A 20806-nucleotide genomic window follows, 5' to 3' on the forward strand; every position below is an offset into this window, starting at 1 on the left:
ATTGGAATGTTTATGCGGCTTAGATTTCATTTCATTATTGGTATGATTGGGTTTAATGCTACCATCTTGCTAATTGTTTTCTGTTTTGTATCATCTGTTTTCTATCATTTTTGTTTATGTATCATCTGTTCATTGCCTCCCTTTTTTTCTGCTTTCTTTTGGAGTATTTTTTTATGAGACATTTTATCTCATTTGTTGGCTTATTATTATACAATCTCTGTGTTATTTTGTAGTAAACATCTTTAGATTATCAACGTTTCTTTCCTTGTATTCTAAGAAGAAACTCCTCTTGATTATGATTTTTTTATATATTCCTAGATTGTTTGCTAATATTTTGTTGAAGATTTTTGCATCTATGCTTTTGATGTAGGTTGTTCTAGTTTTATTATTATTTAAAAAATGTCTTTGGCTTTTGTATCAGAGTAATCATATTTGCTTCACCTGGTTTATAGATTTCTAATTTAGGATGTTTTGAACTACAGATTCAGTTTTTTAAATAGAGATCTATTCAGATCAGCTTGTATGAGTTCTGATAGTTTCATCTAAGTTGTAGAGCTATTCATAGTATTCCACTGTTCTTTGACTGCTGTGAAGTCTGTAGTGGGTAGGATCTTCTTTTTCACTATGGTTTTTGGTAATTTGTTCTGCTTTCTTCTTTGTCGGTCTCACTAGCGCTTTGTTAATTTTTTTTTTTTTTTGTGGCTTCTAAAGAATTAACTTTTGGTTTGATTGATTTTCTGTTTTTTTTGTTTTCAATTTCATTGATTTCCTCTTGTTTATTCCATTCTTCTTGTTTTTTGTTTATTTTTTTTTTCTAGTTTCTTCGGGCAGCAGCTTGCATTATTGATTTGAGACCTTTTTTTCTAATTACACATTTTAAAAAATCCACACATTTAGTGTTATATAATTCCCTCTAACTGCTGCCTTAGTTGAATCCCAAAGATTTTGTTGTTGTATTTTCCATTTTCATTCAGTTTAGTATCTTCTGAGAAAATTTTCTCTGAGATCCTTTTTGAGCCATTGATCATTTAGAAATGTGTTTTTTGGGGGGCGCCTGGCTGGCTCAGTTGGTAGTGAAAGGTCCCCCAATAATGGGTCTGTGGTTAAAGGAGTGAGACTGATACAAAGCGAAGGTCAAGCAAAGCTTTATTTCGCGCCAAGCATCGAGAATCAAACTGAACGTTCGGGGCTGCACTCTTACAGGAGAGGGTGACTTCTCTCTGCTTCACAGACTAGCTTTTAAGGGCAAATGCCATGTGGTTGGGCCTGGCCACGCACAGATGGCCAATGAAATTGTAACACACAGAGAAAGCTGCAGTCATGCTAGGTCACACATAAGTGACCAATTGAATTACAATTTACCCTAGTAGATATTTGAACTAGTCTATCACCTTGGTCAGAATTGGCACCTAAAAGGCTCCCAAAGGGCGGGGCCCATATTCCTTGGTAACTAGGGAGACAGTATGCGCCCCCCCACTAATTGGATGTCTCCACCTGCCCTGACCACCCTTGTATTTGGGCTTTGTTACCTGGGACTGGTTTCTGGGACTTGTTCTTAAGTAAGTCCCCTGGGGGAAGGGGAGCAGGGACAGTTTAAGGGTTAAACAGTTTAAGGGTTAAACCATGTGGTTTAACCGGATGGAAGCGCTCTGGCTAAATAGGTCCTTACAGGTAGAGCATGCAGACTCTTGATCTCAAGGTTGTCAGTTTGAGCCCCATGTTGGGTATGGAGATTACTTAAAAAGAAAAACCTTTAGAAATGTGTTAATTTCCAAATGTTTGGAAAATTTAGTTATTTTTCTATTGTTCTTTGTTTGATATCATTATGATCAAAGAACATATTTTGTCTGATATCAGTAATTTTCAATTTAAAATGTTTGTGTTACGATCCAGAACATGCCCTGTTTTGGTTAATGTTCTACGTGTAGTTGAATAGAATATGTATTCTGTTTTTGTTGGGCAGAGTGCTCTGTAGATATCAATTAGATACCTTTGGTTTTGGGTGGTGGTCATTTTTTAAATATCCTTGCTGATTTTATCTAGTGCTTCTCCTCTTTTTGAGGGAGAGATATTGACACTTCTGCTCAGGTACTGAGTGGAAGGTAGGCACTGACATATCTTCCTGGAGGTCAACAAAGGAAGTTTGTATAAATCCATGTTTTAGAAAGTTGGGGTGGGGGGGTGGAAACTGTGCCCAGAGGAAAGATAGAAAATACACTGTCTTTTTTTGGCCCTGGACAATTTTTTGTGCTAGCTGAAACAGAGAATAAGATTTAAGAAAGAAAAAATATCTTTTTTCTAATAGTAAGGCTTTTTTCCCCATCTTGCAATTAGTCAGGAAAAAAAAAAAAAGTAAAGCTTTTGATGCTAAATTTTCATGAAGCTTTGAGGAACAAGAGAGATCAACATACCCTGAGAACTGCTTTGGACTTGAAATATGAGGATTCAACCAAGAATTTACTTAAGCCTGAAGTTATTCTGTGCATAGTATAAGCAGTAAGATCAATTAAGGCTTGGTTAGAAAAGTACAGATTTTACTCTTACTATTATTGTCCTTTTGTAATACTGAACTCTTTAAGAGTATCTGGTATTTAGGGCCCTTCACGCATTCTCCATGGCAGAAAAAAGGGAGCAACTAACACCCTGTTTATAAAAATAGTAACTTAGTTACATGTAGTTCTTGATATTTTTCAAAACCTTCTTCATTCATATTATCTCATTTGATCCATACGAGTCTGTGAGATTTGTAACAGGATTTTTCATTTTTAGGAATCTCAGAAAGTTTAAGAAATTTTTCTCAGGTTGTAGAGTTGAGTAGAATAAAGTTCAGGTATTTTCATTCCTACTTGATTCCTTCATATCATACTCTGCTTTTGAAAGGATGTACATGTTTTCTCTAAATGAGTAGAATTGACTTTAAGTAAAAGATTTGCATTGATTTTATAAGTATTCCAGTGATCATGTACTACTTCATTTTACATAAAGATAAATTTAAATCATAAAGTTTTAATAGATTTTCAAACATTGACTTAATTATTAACCTACTCTTATATAAACTTATTTTTTAATATCCTTTGATTATTTGCCAGTTGAGAACTGTAAGTTATATGTTTTAAATGGTAACTTATATGTTTGATTTCAAATTTTCCCCCATTCTTTTTTATTTTATTATTTTTTCATTAGAAAAATTAAAAATTATATTAACTGTTGTGAAATTTCTCTTATGATCCATTTGGCTATTTTCCCCCATACTTAGAAGAAGTATTATATATTTTTTAATTTTTTTCTATGATGGGTTTATAATATTGTGAGAAGATTTTATTACTTTTTTGTTATGTTTTGGTTGCTATACACTAAAATCTTATACATTTTATTTATTTAATGATTTTTTTTTTTTTAAGAGAGAGAGCATGAGCATGAGGGGTAGGTGGGGGTAGGGAGGGACAGAGGGAGAGAAAGAATCAGAAGCATGCTCCGTACTCAGCATAGAGCCCAACATGGGGCTCTATCTCACGACCCTGAAATTATGATCTGAGCCAAAAAAAGAGAGTCAAAGGCTTATTAACCAACTGAGCCACCTAGGCACCCCTCTTATACATTTTAAACCTATGTTATTTTGTTCTCTATTTTCTGTGTCACCATTTCTACTTTCGTACAAATACACATTACTTTTTTATAATTTTGCTTTACAATTTCATTATGTTTTTGTTTATGTTATACATGATTGAAATTACACTGCAATTGTATATAAACATTTTTCTTTAAAATGTTTTACCTGCGGTAGAATGCTATGCAGCCATCAAAAGAAATGAAATCTTGCCATTTACAACAACGTGGATAGAACTAGAGGATATTATGCTGAGTGAAATAAGTCAATCAGAGAAAGACAATTTCGTATGATTCAGGGCTTGTGGGGGGTTGGAAAGGAAAAAATGAAACAAGATGGGACCGGGAAGGAGACAAACCATAAGAGACTCTTAATCTCACAAAACAAACTGAGGGTTGCTGGGGGGTAGGGGAGTAGGGAGAGGGTGGTTGGGTTATAGACATTGGGGAGGATATGTGTTATGGTGAGTGCTGTGAAATGTATAAGCCTGATGATTCATAGACCTGTACCCCTGGGGCAAATAATACATTACATGTTAATAAAAATAATTTAAAAAAATAAAGTATTTTTCCTAAAGGTGTTTTTTTGTCATCAGGTTCAGCATATCTATTTAGTATGATTAACATATATCAACTAGAAAAATAAAATACTTTTTACATGTAGAGTGAGGAAATGAAAATAAAAATTAGTGTGTAGATTTCTTTGTTGGTATTTTTGACTTAAAATTTCTATCTTTGTGGTCTCTCTCTCTCTTTTTTTTTTAAGATTTATTTATTTGCATATATGTGAGCAGGGGGAGGAGCCGAGGTAGATGGAGACTGGGCTGGATCCCAGGACCCTGAGATCATGACCTGAGCCAAAACCAAGAGTTGGATGCCCAACTAACTGAGCCACCCAGCCACCCCAAATTTATGTATTTTCTGTTGTTTCTTTAGTGAAAAAAAAATTTTAAGTGAATAGAGGGGCACATGCATGGCTGAGTCTGAAGAGCATGGGACTCCTGATCCCTGGGTTATGAGGTCAAGCCCCATGTTCAACATAGAGCATACTTAGAGAAAAACAAAAAAAAAACACCAAAAAACGAACCAACCAAACAAAATGAACGGGGGGTAGGGCGGGGGATGTGAGAGATTGTGTGTGTGTCTTTAAAAGAGTTTTCAAAACTATACCAGATTACCTTAGATTTCTTACAAATAGCAAATAAGGATTCTGTTATAGTGTCACTATTATTATTATTATTATTATCATTATTGGTTTGAGTAACTTAAGTAATAGAGGTGCAGATCTCATTGTTGATTGGTTAAATTAATTCTATCAGTACTATAACCCTGCAGCATCCATGTTGTTTGGTGGTGTTTTATGGTTATTACGTGCCTGGTTTTAATTTAAATTTATTATTTAGCTCAGTATTCTGTAGTAGTGGTATTCTTTATATAACATAAAATATAGTAGCAAGGAAGATTGATATTCCACAGTTAATTAAAATGTGTCATTGTGATAAGCTCTGATCTTAAAATACAACTTATCTTGATTTAAAAATAAAATTTTTGTAGTATCGATTTTAAAATGACAGTTTTCCTTTTCAGATTTTTATTCACCAGTTTGCCAGATAATCCTTTATATATCACTGCCTTGCTTTTGTGAAAGGTGGGCTTTAGTCTAAAGTCTATAATCAGGGCTGTGTAGAAGTAATAAAGGTGGAGCTTTTTAGATAATATAATTGTATGATTATATTTTGAAAATGGCCTCAAGTAATATTCTAAATAACTAAAAATTAAATAATTAAACTGGGAAAATATTTGTAGCAAATATGATGGGTAAACAGGAATACTAATATATAATTAATACAAAGCAATATAAGAAGATAAAGGAGTAGAAATTATTTAGAGATTTTCAAAAGTAAATACAGGTAGTAAAAAAAAGAAATTATTTAATGTAAACTTAAAGGCAAAACTTCGACTCAGTAATTCTGTCTTTGATTATTTCCCAAGGGGATAATTCTAGATATTTAAAATTTTTATATGTAAAGATAAAATAGTTATTTATGATAAATAATTATTCCATCTTAGGTAAATGATTAAATTTTGGTTCATTTATTTGGTGAAATATTGGAAAGCTATCAAAAATTGGTATTTGTAAGGACTATAATAGGGTGGGTGAATGCTAAAACACTAGGTTAGACATTCTAAACAAGTGTAATTACAAATAAAAACAGGAACTAAAGAACTCATGAGTAGATTAAAAAGGAGGATAAGATTTTAAAGGAGTATAGTAGACCTTTATTTTCACTTCTAAGCACAACCAAGATTTTAAGTATTTTAGGAACATCTGAAGGTTGCTTAAATTTCTCAGAGGCACATATCTGAATTGTGCTCTTTGCAAAGTTGGTGTGTAGGAGGGAGTCACTTTCATTGGTAAGTGACTATAGCCAGCTGCCCAGTTCCTGTATGTCAGTTTTTGCTTTTTCTGCTCTATCTCAGATAAACATCCAGGGGGAGGATATAGTCTATTTTGGTGCTTCTGGAGAATTTGAAGATTCGTAAATTTCTCAGACATAATCATGTATATCCCAATGATCCACTTGGCTTTTGTGGCCTCAGTGTTGTGAGGTTATATAATTACTCCCTTTTGGAATGTTTTTCCTCTTTCTTTCTTTCTCTTTCCCCCTTTCTTTCCTTTTTTTGAGGGGGAGAGTGTGAGAGCTGGGGTGGGGGAGGAGTTGAGGGAAAGAAAGAGAATCTTTTTTTTTTTTAATTTTTAAATTTTTTTATAAACATATAATGTATTATTAGCTCCAGGGGTACAGGTCTGTGAATGGCCAGGTTTACACACTTCACAGCACTCACCATAGCACATACCCTCCCCAATGTCCATAACCCCACCACCCTTTCCCGACCCCCCTCCCCCCAGCAACCCTCAGTTTGTTTTGTGAGATTAAGAGTCTCTTATGGTTTGTCTCCCTCCCAATCCCATCTTGTTTCATTTACTCTTTTCCTACCCCCCAAGCCCCCCACATTGCATCTCCACTTCCTCATATCAGGGAGATCATGTAGTTGTCTTTCTCTGATTGACTTGTTTTGCTAAGTATAGTAAGGGGAGAGAATCTTAAGCAGACCCCCCTGCTGAGCCCCAAGTGGGGCTCAATCTCCTGGACCCTGAGATCATGACCTAAACTGAAATCAAGAGTCAGGACGCTTAACCCTCTGAGCCACCCAGGCACCCTGAAATGTTTTTCCAATTTCTAAAAATTCCTTAATGAGCTCATTTTTAAAAGGAAAAGACAAAACTTTATCCAGTTATCAATTAATAATTCTAGCATTAAATTTTTCATGGACAATATCTTTTGTTTTTCCTGCAGGACCTCATCTTCTGTTAATCCCATCCAGACTTCGTCCTTTATATCTCTAGAAGTTCAGTTTGTATATTACTTTATCCATGTCTTTACTAACATGTTCAGTCTTTTGAGTATACGAAGTACAGTTATAACTGTTGTAATGTCCTTCCTCATTTATAATGCTATAATCTGTACCAGTGGTTCATACTTACTTAGTATTTAATGGAAAAATATAAAAATACGAAACCACATTTTTAGCATGTGTAAGCTACAAATACTGCCCACCAACTTTAAGAATAGAATACTATAGGGGCGCCTGGGTGGCTCAGTGGGTTGAGCCTCTGCCTTCAGCCCAGGTCATGGTCTCAGGGTCCTGGGATCGAGCCCCGCATTGGGCTCTCTGCTTGGCGGGGAGCCTGTTTCTCCCTTGCCCACTCCCCCTGCTTGTGTTCCCTCTCTCTCTGTCAAATAAATAAGTAAAATCTTAAAAAAAAATAATTAGAATACTATAAGCCTTTTGTACAACCTGTCTCTACTAACTTTTCTAAATATTGTTAATGTTTGTATGCATCCCTAAATAATATATTGCTTAATTTTGCATGTCTTAATATAAATCACTACTTGCTGTGTGTATTCTTCTAAAACTTTGTTCTTCTTAATACTATCAATGTTGGTATTAATGTATACACCTATCATTGTTTATTTTTACTCCTCTAAAGTAGTATTTTGAATGAATGTTATTACATTTATCTCTTTTCCAGTCGGTGGTCATTTCGATTGTTTGCACCTTTGTTTTGTTTTTAACAATGCTGTTATGAACATTGTACATGTCTTCCAATATACATATATATGAACTCTGGGTTATGTGCCTTGGAATGGTATACTTTGGTCATAGAGAAATTCATATGAAATCTTATTAGATTATCCCAAATTGGTTTTCAAAGTGGTTTTTAGTCATTTACAGTGTTTCTCTTTATATGCACATGTATACATCTATATGCAGATACACATATGTATGTATGTATTTATTACAGTTAACATGGTGATTAATATCTTCCTACCCCAATATGCTCACTTTTTCTTCTTTTTAAGAATTACTTATTCCCATAAGCAGAATCATTGATTTAGAAGATGAGAATTCTGTTATTCTCTTAAGCTAGCCACCTTCTTTTAATTTTTCAAATTATTTTTCTTTATTTCTAATTTACTCTTTAGTTTTATTTGTTAAGAAGATTACATATGCATAGCATACTCAAATAGTTCTATATGATTTATTATCTAAAAAATAACAATGCCTTTACCCTTTACTTTTCCCCAGAGGCAGTCATTTCAAAACGTTTTTGCTGATTCTCATGGTATTTACCCCCATATTTAACTAACCTACCTGTGTTTCCACTTTTTAGTTTTTAACTTCTTTGGCTTTCTATAATGAAGCATGAAGATTTAGCCTCTTTGATTTCTTCTGACTTCAAGCACCATCCCAACTTTACACATGAACCCTTCCCTCATCTCTTTTGTCCAAATCAATAATTTAGTGCTACCATATGAAAAGTAAATGCATTGAATCCTTTACCAAACTATAATTACTCTTCTTTTTGTTTGTTTTAAACAAAGGAGGAGGATGGTAGCGGAAGAGGCAGTGAGGATTTTGGAATCAATAAAGAGGATTTGTGTTGCAAAAGGATTTGTGTTGCAAAATAGAAAGAGAAATTGTTAGTTAACAGGAAGCCCTAGATTTCGTGAGTGGGAGAGAAGCATGAGAACGTTTATTCTGCTAGCCAGGTGTAGTACTGATTAGAACACTGAAAGTCTATTAAAATGACAGGCATATATCTTAGTAATAAATGGCGTATTGAGATATTGGTTTAGTCTGAAGACTAAAGAAATAAAAAGAAATGGGTAGTCCCAGGAAACAATACAAGAACCAATCACTGAGATCAAGTGACTGCCTGGGGGCAAAGCATATGAAATTTATTCTGAAGTTTTAGTGTTTTAGACCAGGACAGTGGTAATAGGGAAAACCGGAATTTATTTTTTAGTACCTTAAATTTCAAAGACTTGTGTATATTTGACAAAAAATTGCTTATGATTATGTTATCCATCCTCTTGATACCTGTGTCAGATGTTTTGGTTGAATTCCTTTTTCTTCTAGTATTAGATTAAATTTTTCTCAGGGTAATTAAACAAAGAGATGACCGGTATCATTACTTTTCCATCAAAAGTAGTCTCATTATTTTCTCGCTTCTAAGGAGGTGATATGTTAAAGCCAAAGGATCATGTTGGTTTCTTCATACATATTTTTGTATGGGAAAGGATTCAACAGGTATTAGTAATAAGTGACAGAAAGATAATTCTGGCTGTGTACTCCACATGTATCAAAGTTTAATTGTTAAAGTGTGACTAATGCTGGCATATTTCAAAATTTAGCATTTTAGGACATTTTATATATTTCAAAATTTTCCCTTTTTATTGAACATCAAAATATGAGTTTTTAATTCTGTCATTGTTCCAGCTTGTCTTAATTTATTTCCCCAGTTAATTTTTAAAAAAACCTATTTGACAGAGAGAGAGAGATCACCAGTAGGCAGAACAGCAGGCAGAGAGAGAGGGGGAAGCAGGCTCCCTGCTGAGCAGAGAGCCTGACACAGGGCTGAATCCCAGGACCCTGAAACTTACCTGAGCTGAAGGCAGAGGCTTAACCCACTGAGCCACGCAGGCGCTCTCCCCAGTTAATTTTGATAAGATTTTTACATCTTTATTCTTTCACGGAGCAAACTGGAATACTATGGGAGGAATGCTATCTATCCTTTGAATTTAAAGTTTTCTTCTTTCTGAGACTTGTGGGATTGGCCTGGGATGATCAAGTGAAAAGATGGAAGTCAGATCTGGATTTAAATTCTTCTTTGCTGCCTACTAGCCAACTGAATTTTTAATAATTCAATAATATTTCTAGCAAGGCTGTTTAAAATATTACATATAATGGAAGCACACATAAAATAATAAAAAGATATTTTGTGTCTGATTTAATGCCCTCTGTATGTTATGTGTTCAAAATTATGTTTATTGTTATTGGAATCATCATCATCTTCTTGTCCTTGGCCACATTCCCTAGATATGTTTCACAAAGAGCAGATTGTGAAGACTTGAAACACTGATAACCATTGTATGGGACAATTAAACAAGAGCGGACAACTTGGTGTAATCCCTCCATTCTCCTGGCTAGGTGCTTGGGGGGTGTTGCTACTTTGTTTTTCACCCCTTTCTGTACTGAACCTCTTTTATTAAAAAGCTGGTTTGTGGAGTAATCAGTAAGGAAAATAATAGGGCCTTTCTCCCTCCCAGGCAATAGAATCCTTTGTATTCCAAGTGTAGTATTTTGATTATTTTTTAAGTGATTATACAGTGTGGATGAACAGAATGGGGCAGTGGGAGAAGGAGTTGGTTAGATAATGTGATGGGGGCCATTGTTTACCTTAAATAAGTATTGGAATTAATCATTTATATTCCTCTCACCCCTATTGGATGGTAGACTGTGATAACATAAACAATATTTACTTTCTTTTTGTTCCCATAACACCTAGCATAATACATTTTATCTTTATCTTTCAGAGATTGCAACTTTGTGCTTTGTTTTCCTTTCTTAGATTTTGCTACTTGGGGTGAGAAATTAAGTCTGGCTTGTTTCTTTGGTGTTTGTGATTTATAAATGTTTGATACTCAATAAAAGGTTTGAATGAATGATTTGAATTGTCTCCAGAGCGACAGATCAGCATTCATAAGAATAAAGCAACTTTGGGCTTTGTTTATCTCTAGAAAATTATAAATGGAAGGAACCTGAAGGTTTATATCCTCTAGCTCTTTGTTTTTCAAATAAAGTAACTGGTACCAAAGGTGGCAAGACTTATATTCCGAAATCTATATGGAAGAAATAGAATCCAGACAGATCTCTTACTCATAGTGTCTCTCCCCCCCTTCTTTTTTTCTTACTTGTAGTATTTTTCCTCTTCAGATTACAGGAAAAAAGGAAACACATTGATAACTGGCTTGGAAAGAAAATACTTATTTTCTATTGTGTGCATGCCTGTAGTTTGATTCTATATTGTCTAGTAAGTATTTTAGGGTAAACATAGCATTTCCTCATTGATCATTACCATGACTGGGGTCAAATATGGTTTTCAAAAAGTTCTCTGAAAAATAAAATTTAAAATAAAAAAATCAGATTAAAAACTTTTTTGTGTATTATAATCCACCCTACATTTACATAATGGATTGGTATATAAAGTACTTTGGCATTTGTTAACTTATTTTGATTCTGATGATAGTTTTAAGAGTTATGTAGGGTGTGATTTATATGCTTTTGGCATTTTACAGGTGAAAAAATTGAGGCTCAATGAGGCTATCTCTTGTGACTGTGATCACTTCATGAGTAAATTATGAGGCAGAATCCTAAGCCCATATGATTTCGAGGGGGTTTTGATATTGTTGTTTGCTTTAGAGGTTTTTCAAAACTCTTTCCACTGGGGTAGGCTAAAGTCCCTTTAAGTATGCACATTTAACAAAAATGCTTATGGTTGAGGTGCCATTAGCAATAACCACTGTTCAGCTGCCCTTCTGTTTCATTTCTTTTTGTCATCTTGTGTAGTACTAACTATGTATATGGTGTTCAGTCAGTAGATATTGGAGTGGATAGTTAACTAAGTGGTTAGTTAGCATTCAGTAGGTAGTATGCTGTGACTTTGCTTAAGTAAAAGATGATAATATGTAAATGCTGGAAATATATTTTAAGAAGACTTAAAAAATCAGTTCCAATTAAAAGAATATGGTGAAAAACAGATTTGATATTCTGTTGAGTAACTAGAGAACAAAGTAATCTTCTATATAAAGCAGTTGTGTTTTTTAGAAATAATTTATCTTGTTAAAAAATAGAGTCTTAGAACTGTGAATAAGCTGCTTAATCTTGAAATCTTGACCTTTAGTTTTAGCATTTTAGTTACCTTAGATATGTCTAAAATAAGTCAAAAAATAAAAATTACAAAAACTATCAAATTTTAAGTATGCACAATTATTGTTAACATCTTTGTAGAGATCTTTTCATGATTCTTGCTCTGTATACTTTTATAAATAGAATGTTAATTCTATAAGTAGTTGATTCCTCTTTATAAATTTTTTTATTCAATGATATCATGAAAATCCTTTAATGTAAGCTGCTCTTAGGTCTGCAAAATCATATAAACTGACAGCATGATAAATTCTAGCATGCTAAATTATTTTCATGATTTATTAGTTATTCAAATGCTGGATATTTGTTTCAAATATTTTGTTACTATAGAATAACTTAAAACTGTCTTGCAACAGATTTCTAAGGTTTCTAAGATCAGGGTATTTCATTATATTTAAATAAATTTGACACTACTTTTTATGTAATGTGTTGATATTACTGGGAATTTACTGTAATTATGATTTTTATTCTTGCTTTATCAACTCTATCTTATTTAGAATATTTTGCTCCAGAGTAAAGTTATTTATTAAATAGAAAATGTTTGGGTAACTATATTTTTTAAAATAAAAATTTGGAAAGGGAAGTATTTTGAAGAATTAGATATGGTAGTTCAGTACCTTGATATTTATTCAATAGTGAAATACTTAAATGTGTGTGTTTTTTTGTGTGTGTTTTTTTAATAGATTATCTTTCTCAAGGAATAGATCTTTCTGGAATAGAAGTAATAGAAAATGATTTACTTTTTATTGCAAGAGCTCGACTTGAAGTGGAAAATCAAGCTAAGCGCCTCCTGGAACAGGGTGTAGAGACGCAGGTAATAAAAGTAATAGCATTTTGTTAATGTGATAAATACGTCGTAAGACAGATGAAGATTTGACTTTGAGGTTAAAAAACCAATATATGCCCTCATTGCTGAAGAACCATGTCTACAGTTTGAATTGTAGAATAGGGTATGAAGTAAGTATAGGGAAATTTTATTTAATATATGTTTATCTAATTTTAAAAATAAATTACAAGATTTTAGTATGTGATATATATAATATGAGATATAATTTATGTGTCTATGTAGATAGACAGTTAATATCTGTTGAATATGCTTATTTTGTCTTAAGCGCTGTTACTTATTTAAGCCTTTCAACAACCCAGTAAAGTCAGTATTGTTATTTCCGTTTTACAAATGAGGAGACTGAGAACTTAACTAAGTTGTCGAAGATCATACAGTTATCACATGGTATAGTTTGGATCCAGACATTAAGCACTCTAACCCCAGAATCCTGCACCATTCACAATCACTGTGCATTTATTTATTTATTTATTTGAGTGCGAGAAAGCACAAGCAGGAGAGTGGCGAAGAGTGAGAGGGAGAGAGAGGCTTCTCACTAAGCAGGGGATCCTGATATGGGGCTCAATCCCAGTACCCCAGGATCATGACCTGAGTTGAAGGCAAACACTTAACTGACTGAGCCATTCAGGGCCCCATCTGTGCCATAATTTAAAAATATATATATTTTGGCTTGAGATATTTCTTAGGTATCATTTTCCTGTTGCTTAATATTCTGTAGTTATAGAAATCCAAAGTTATTGATATAGTTGAATCAACAAATTAGATGTAATCTATTATTCTACATTTCAATTGCACACAGATATTTTCTCCATTTGTATTGGACCCAAATACAATTATTAGTGTCTATTTTTTATTTGGGTCCTTTAAACTAGGTGTTGTATTTTGTGTATTTGTACTGGACAAAAATAGTTTTACAAATATTTTATTCTCTAAGTAGTCTCTAAATCAGGAAGGTACTTGTTTGACTTCTGATTCTTCATGGTTAAAATTTAAAAAGCATAACTGAGTATCACTGTTTAAACTTTTGACATTGATTATTATATACATAATGAAAAGTGAATGGATGATACATACATACAGAGTGAAATGCCACACACACATGCATATAGAGTGAAATACCACCATGTGGACACATCTGTGAAATCAAGCCCCAGTCAAGAAATGGGAAACTCCCAGCCCTCCTTGGTTCTCCTCACTCCCTCTCATAGTCACTGCTGTCCTTCTTTCCCAAAGGTAACCAGTATCCCAACTTAGAATACTGGAGCTGAGTTTTACCTGCTGCTGATTGTTCTGACTTTAGGTCTCACTGTGAAAGTAAACTGCTTATACTGTAAAAAAAAAAAAAAAAAAAAAGAGAGATACTCACCTACATCAAATTAGAGAAGATAATCTCAGAGAAATATTCAAGGAATTCCATGTCAACTTTGAATTAAGATGAATATTTCTATAGAAAGTTGATATCAGCCCATTTCATTTAGTTGTGAGAGGGGTAGCAATTAACATTTCAGAAAGTGAAGGATCCCAAGCCTTTTATATTCATCCAATGTCCATATTATCACTACCTCACAGATTTCAAACTTTATGTAATACTATTTAAAATTTTTCCTGTGAAGTATGTATTGCTATGTATGTATGTACATATATGTTTATATCTTGAACCTATGCAATCCCTAGTATTTTATTATATTTCAGAGTCATGGGAATGAAGCCAAAAATGGTAGAAAAGAAGCATTACTAAAGTTTGTTTAACTAAAATGCCATTTTCCAGTAGGGGTGGGTGATTTTAACATGGTGCAAAGGAATGGTTACTTTTAAAGGCTTATTTTTTACTGTGTTCTTACATATCTAAAGTGGGGAAATATTTTCTAGGATAATTTTTCCTAACTAAATTCAATTTTAGATATGTTTTTGTTTTTGGGTACCTTTTAACAGTTGTCAAATTTGACTTTGCTTCAGTTTTTAAATCATATTAAAATTAAAGTAGAACTGATAAACCTATAAGAAATTAGTATCCTTAAATATTAATAGTTTTTAAAATGTGAATTATATAAAGTTAATGAAAAGATTATTAAAGTAGATAACTGTCATTATTTAGCTAATGGCCCATGTCTAATCAGTGAGGTTAAGTTAGATAAAGAAGAAAAAAAATAAAAATAATATGTGTCTTCATGGGTAGATGTGGGATGATCTGCATGGATCTGAGAAGAACAGCCAACAGGGAGCTATAATTTTGTATGTCTCAGTGTGGTTTGAAGGAGGGTAGATTCTGCTTAGTAGATGGAAATATTATCTCTCTTTTAGGCTGTATGGATTATATTAACAAAGTTTGTCGTTCATTAGTCAGCATTATCCAATTCATTTGTCTCGTTTAGATTCTATAAATATAAAGTAACCAACCTGAGAATAATTGGGCTTCCTACATAATTTTCCTAAAGGGAGAAAAGTGTACCAATCTGCCAGTATTAACATTCTGGTTCATTTTACAATTTCTACAGTATTTCTCGTGTATAAATTAATATTCATGTTTATAACATTTATTAATGAATTTAGTCATGTGTGTGTCTCTCTCTCTCAGACCTGAGTCCTCTGGGTTATTTTCACAATGTCAGCTTTCTGCCTTTGCAGAACTGACATTAAACTGTCATCAATAATGATGCTACTGAAATAGTGCTTCTTGGGAAACAGGGTGGAAGGAGTCTATATGGGAACCTTTTGCCTTACCTCTTAGAAAGCAGCAAGACAGAGGTGTCATCCAGCTGTGTCAGCAGGCAGTTCAGGAATTAAGAAAGAAACTAACCTTTATTGAATGCAGTTCTTTGCCAGGATTTGTGGTTAGTCACTATACATTTGTTATCTCAGTCGTAGGATCAAATATGTGAGGAAGATATAATTATCCACTTTTTATACTTAAGGAAACAAAGCCCTGGAAAGGTTAAGAAATTAGCTGAAGATTACACAGCTAGCAGGTGGTAGAATCCTGGTCTGGGAATGCCTACTTTCCACCTTTCTTAAATAAGACCAAGCACTTTATTCTAATTTTGTTAAATAATCATATTTTAAAATTATTTGACAATCTGCAAAGTAATTTATGTTGAGAAGAATTTTTATACCATAAAAATTTCTTTGGGAAGTCTCCATGTGATGACTAATCTAAACCAGTTCTTTAGTATTCCTCAGAATTTTTATGTTTCTCTGGCCAACTTTTTTTCCCCCCTATTCTCTGCAGTTAGTATTTCAGACTTTCTCTACTTTCCATCAACCTTGCCCACTTTGCCACACACTCCAGTTCACCCTGAGCAGATACTCTTAATTTCTGCTTTGTACACGGACCTCTCACGCTGCCTGTGCTCGGGGTCCCAGTGTCTTAGGAACCTTATCTTGTTGTATTTCCACATCTCCTTTCTGTTTTATCCTCTGTCTTGTGTTCTTTTCCTTCTCATCAGCATTTAAACATGCATATTTGATGCCAGTTTCCCCTGTGTTCTCTGCTTTCCAGGCTCACAGGCTTACTTTTCGTTTTTCACATGCCTGCTTTCCATCCTTCTTCAGGGCTTTCATGTTCCTTTTAGGCCTGAAATACTCCTTCCACTTCCCATTAAAACAGATGCTGCAGCTTGCATCTATTTTATTCTCAAATCACATTCTCCCATTTATCAGATGTCACTGAAATAGTTAAATGTGGGGTGCCTGGGTGGCTCAGTGGGTTAAAGCCTCTGCCTTCGGCTCAGGTCATGATCCCAGGGTCCTGGGATCGAGCCCCTCATTGGGCTCCCTGCTCAGTGGGGAGCCTGCTTCCCCCCTCTCTCTCTCTGCCTTCCTCTCTGCCTGCTTGTGATCTCTGTCTGTCAAATAAATAAATAAAATCTTAAAAAAAAAAAGAAATAGTTAAATGTATTATTAATATTTATTGTAAATATAGACTAAAAGAATGACAGCATTTTAATTTGAAGTATTATTGCAATAATGAAATACTGTACACTAATCAGTTTATAGGCTCATAACATGAGCAGAGATTTTCAATAAATAAGGAACTTTTGAAAAATGTTATGTCATCACTTGCATTTAATAATCAACTTCTGACATTAATTTGGCTTCTCAAAAATAGTGGTTTCTTTTTGAGTGTGTAGTTGATGGCCATCGTTTTTAGTGTCAGTTATAAATATTAACTTTATTAAAAGAAAGTTAGTGTAGTTTCTTGGCATTCTTTTTCCAAAACCAAAATTTTAGTAAATATAGATAATTTCTCTTTGATCATTACTGTTTTTTCCTAGTTAATTGCTTAAATGTGCTATTTTCATTTGTAGGTTTTAAATAGCTTTGTAGTATCACAAAATCTCTGCTGTAGTGTTTAATAATTTCTCTTTTTGAAGACATAAGCTAAATGACTACTGAGATATTGAAGAGCTCTTGTATCTTCCTGCATAAAAAATATGAAAGTAGGGGCGCCTAGGTGGCTCAGTAGATTAAGCCTCTGCCTTCGGCTCAGGTCATGATCTCGGGGTCCTGGGATTGAGCCCCACGTGGGGCTCTCTGCTCAGCGGGGAGCCTGCTTCTCCCTCTCTCTCTGCCTGCCTCTCTGCCTACTTGTGATCTCTCTCTCTGTCAAATAAATAAATAAAATCTTTAAAAAAAATATGAAAGTAACTAACCTCACAAAGGCTGTATTATTTCTGTATGGAAAAGATTTGTAGAGGTATCACTACCATTTTCTTTATTAAGAGTTTGGAAGGATTGATGACTTGGAGTGCATCTTCTGGTGAAGCATACCATATCACCACATTAGAAAAAACATTCTTCAATTCACTTGGCCGTCTTTGTCACAGACATGGGGCTTGATATGGCTTCCATCCGCAGCTCTTCCTTTCCTCCAATTTCTCTCTTTCCTCTGTCTTTTGTACTGATCCTCAGAATCTTTCGCTGACAGAAGCCAGACAAAGAAAGAGAGAACCTTATGATATTTTCAGGATTGCAACAGATTCATTACCTCGAGCTCTAACTAGCTTTCAAAAATAGGTGACAGAGATTTTGATCTGGATGAGTTCCTGCATCACCATAGATACCAGGCCTCCACAGTGAAATGATGACATTTTAATTAGAAAGACGGCTTTAACTTGTGAATTATAAGCTTTCCCGGTAAACAAGTGCAGGACTTTCTGGAGTTTCCAGGATGGGGGAAGATGATGTACTTAGTCACTTGTCTTTAAAGTCATCAGGACAAAGGTCTATGTGATCTGTTCTTTCAGAGCTTAGTACTCGGCAGTGATCTCCCTCGTGGTAATTGTTGCCAGTGCTAGGAAGTAAATATCCATGGACCTGTCTTTTCCCTGAGGCAGAAAACCTCCTTGGTCAAGCGAGCCCAAGGTTCTGGTGCTTATCAGTTGACAGCTAACAGTACTGTGACAGTGAGGTCTAGACAAGAGTCTTTCTAAGAGATGACATCGTAGAACTGAAGTTCAGTAGATAAGTGTCTCCATAGCACGCAGTAAGTGACTATGATATTATGAACCCTTTTTACTTTTGTAATTAAAAATTCTCAGTTTGCTTCTAGCATAGAGAGGGTACCAATTTAAATGCGTTGTGTTGAAGATCTGTGGAAATTAAGCATTTCCTAAGCTTCAAAAACACTTCCTGGCAAAGTTGAACAAAGAAAAAAAGATTCCTTTTGTAGCTACTTATGGTAGTTCAGCATGCAGCACTTCTGTGATCGCTTTTCTTCTGTGCTGGCCCAACCAACACCGGTAGTAGACTTGGTGTCAGTTGATTTGTGAAGTTGGATATCTGCTTTTAAAGGTCTAGCTTGTCTGTCTTCAGCTGCTGCAAGTTTTCCTGGCTTGTCTCATGAATTCTAGAACATTTGAATCTATATAAACTCCTTTTGTATATTTGGTCCCAAGGTGCTTTTTGGTTTTTGATTTTTTTGCCATTTACAAAATACAGAGTTTCAGTAATTTTTCAACTCTTGTTGAAGTATTCTTTTTATTCATTTTTTAAACTTAAGTAAATTAACATACAATATCCTGCTAGTTTCAGGTGTACATCATAGTGATTAGATATTTTTAAATGTTATGAAATGATCACTGTAAGTCTAGTTAATGTCACCATACAAAGTTCTTACAGTGTTATTGACTGTACTTCCTATGCTGTACATTACATCCCATGACTTAATTATTTTATAACTGCAGGTTAGTACTTCTTAATCTCCTTCACCTATTTTGCCTTACCCCTCAATCCCTCCCTCATTTGGTAACCAGCAGTTTGTTTTCTGCATCTGTGAGTCTGTTTCTGTTTTGTTTTTTGTTTTTATTTTTGTTTTAGGTTCCACATAGAAGTGAAATCTCATGGTATTTGTTTTTCTGTGTCTGACCTTTCACTAAACTTAATACCCTCAAGGTCCATTCATATTGTCATAAATGGCAAGATTTCATTCTTTTACCTTTTTTAATTTTAATTTTATTTTTTTAAGTAAGCTGTATGCCCAACTTGGGGCTTGAACTGATGACCCCAAGATCAAGAGTTGGATGTTCTACTGACTGAGCCAGCCAGGCACCCCAACATTTCATTCTTTTCTATAGCTACTCCATAGTATGCATACACCACACTTTCTTTATCTGTTCATCTATCAGTGGACAGTTAGGTTGCTTCCCTATCTTGGCTATTATAAGTAATGCTGCAGTAAACATAGGGGTACATACATCTTTTTGAATTAGTGTTCTCATTTTCTTTGGGTAAATACCTAGTAGTGGATCATATGGTAATTCTATTTTTAATTAATTAATTCTATTTTAATTTCTATTTTTAACTTTTTGAGTTTTCCCAAAGCATTTTTTTTGACCCAAAATAAACAACTTCAGGATGGGTAGGTGCTATGGATGAAGGGAATTAAAGGTACAAACTTCCGGGTAAAAAATAAATGTCTTGAGAATGTAATATACAGCATGGTGACTATAGTTAATACAACAGTACTGCTGAGAGGATAGTCCTTAAAAGTGCTTATCACAGGAAAAGAATCTGTAACTATGGTGATGATATTACCTAGACTTTATGATGATCATTTTGCAATATACACAAATATATCATTATGTTGTACACCTGGAAGTAATATAATGTTGCATGTCAATTATACTTCAATTTGAAAAGAAACAATTTAAAAGGATGATTATAGTAAGAACTCTTCAAGTTATCCAGAGCTAAATGTTTCATGTATTTCCTTTGCTAAACTCAGTGGATAATTTGTCATTACTCCCCCCATCTACCACAAATATTTGTCTGTTTGCTCCTATCACTGTTAGCTTTCCTTAGATTTAATAGAGATCTGGGGGGGCGCCTGGGTGGCTCAGTGGGTTAAAGCCTCTGCCTTTGGCTCAGGTCATGATCTCAGGATCCTGGGATCGAGCCCTGCATCAGGCTCTCTGCTCAGCAGGGAGCCTGCTTCCCTTCCTCTCTCTCTGCTTGCCTCTCTGCCTACTTGTGATCTCTGTCTGTCAAATGAATAAATAAAATCTTTTTAAAAATTTTTATTAAAAATTAAGAAAAATAGAGATCTGCATGAGCACATTTACATGTAAATAAGGTTTATGACATGTGTAAATAATAATTTTAAAAATTATTCTTCTATAGTTAATATGTTGTTATATGTTGTTACTACTAATAATAGCATTATTAATTTGTACTGGCCTGGTGTTGTAGAACTTAAAAAGATACTGATCTCTAAATGTTTTCCCTGAAGTTTAGTCTTATTGTTTAGCTTGTGCTTGCTATTTTATCCTTAAATTTGGAAATTAATTTAAACTCTTATTTAAACACTCTAAATCAAGGGTTGGTACTGTGGATTTTGCTATGGCCCAAGTGCTAAGAATTGTTTTGCATTTTTAAGTGGTTGAAAAAAACAAAGAAGCACATGCAATGGAAACCATATGTGTCCTGGAAAGCCTGAAATACTTACTTTTGCGCCCTTTTAAAAATAAAAAAAAGTATACTGATCCTTGCTTTAAATCATTTTATTTTCTTCTTGTATGTTTTAGT

The 20806-nt window shown here is 34.1% G+C and overlaps 1 protein-coding gene across 1 annotated transcript in view; it reads left to right on the forward strand.

The window, feature by feature from the left end:
• COG5 (component of oligomeric golgi complex 5) overlaps nt 1-20806 on the forward strand; it is a 283807-nt gene that overhangs the window by 110824 nt on the left and 152177 nt on the right. Inside the window, exon 7 of the mRNA XM_080818263.1 lies at nt 12624-12754. Coding sequence (XP_080674389.1) covers nt 12624-12754 — 131 coding nt within the window. The remainder of the gene's footprint in view (nt 1-12623; nt 12755-20806) is intronic.

This window comes from Martes martes (genome assembly GCF_963455335.1).
Source record: "Martes martes genome assembly, chromosome: 11".
In the NCBI taxonomy this organism is placed as follows: domain Eukaryota; kingdom Metazoa; phylum Chordata; class Mammalia; order Carnivora; family Mustelidae; genus Martes; species Martes martes.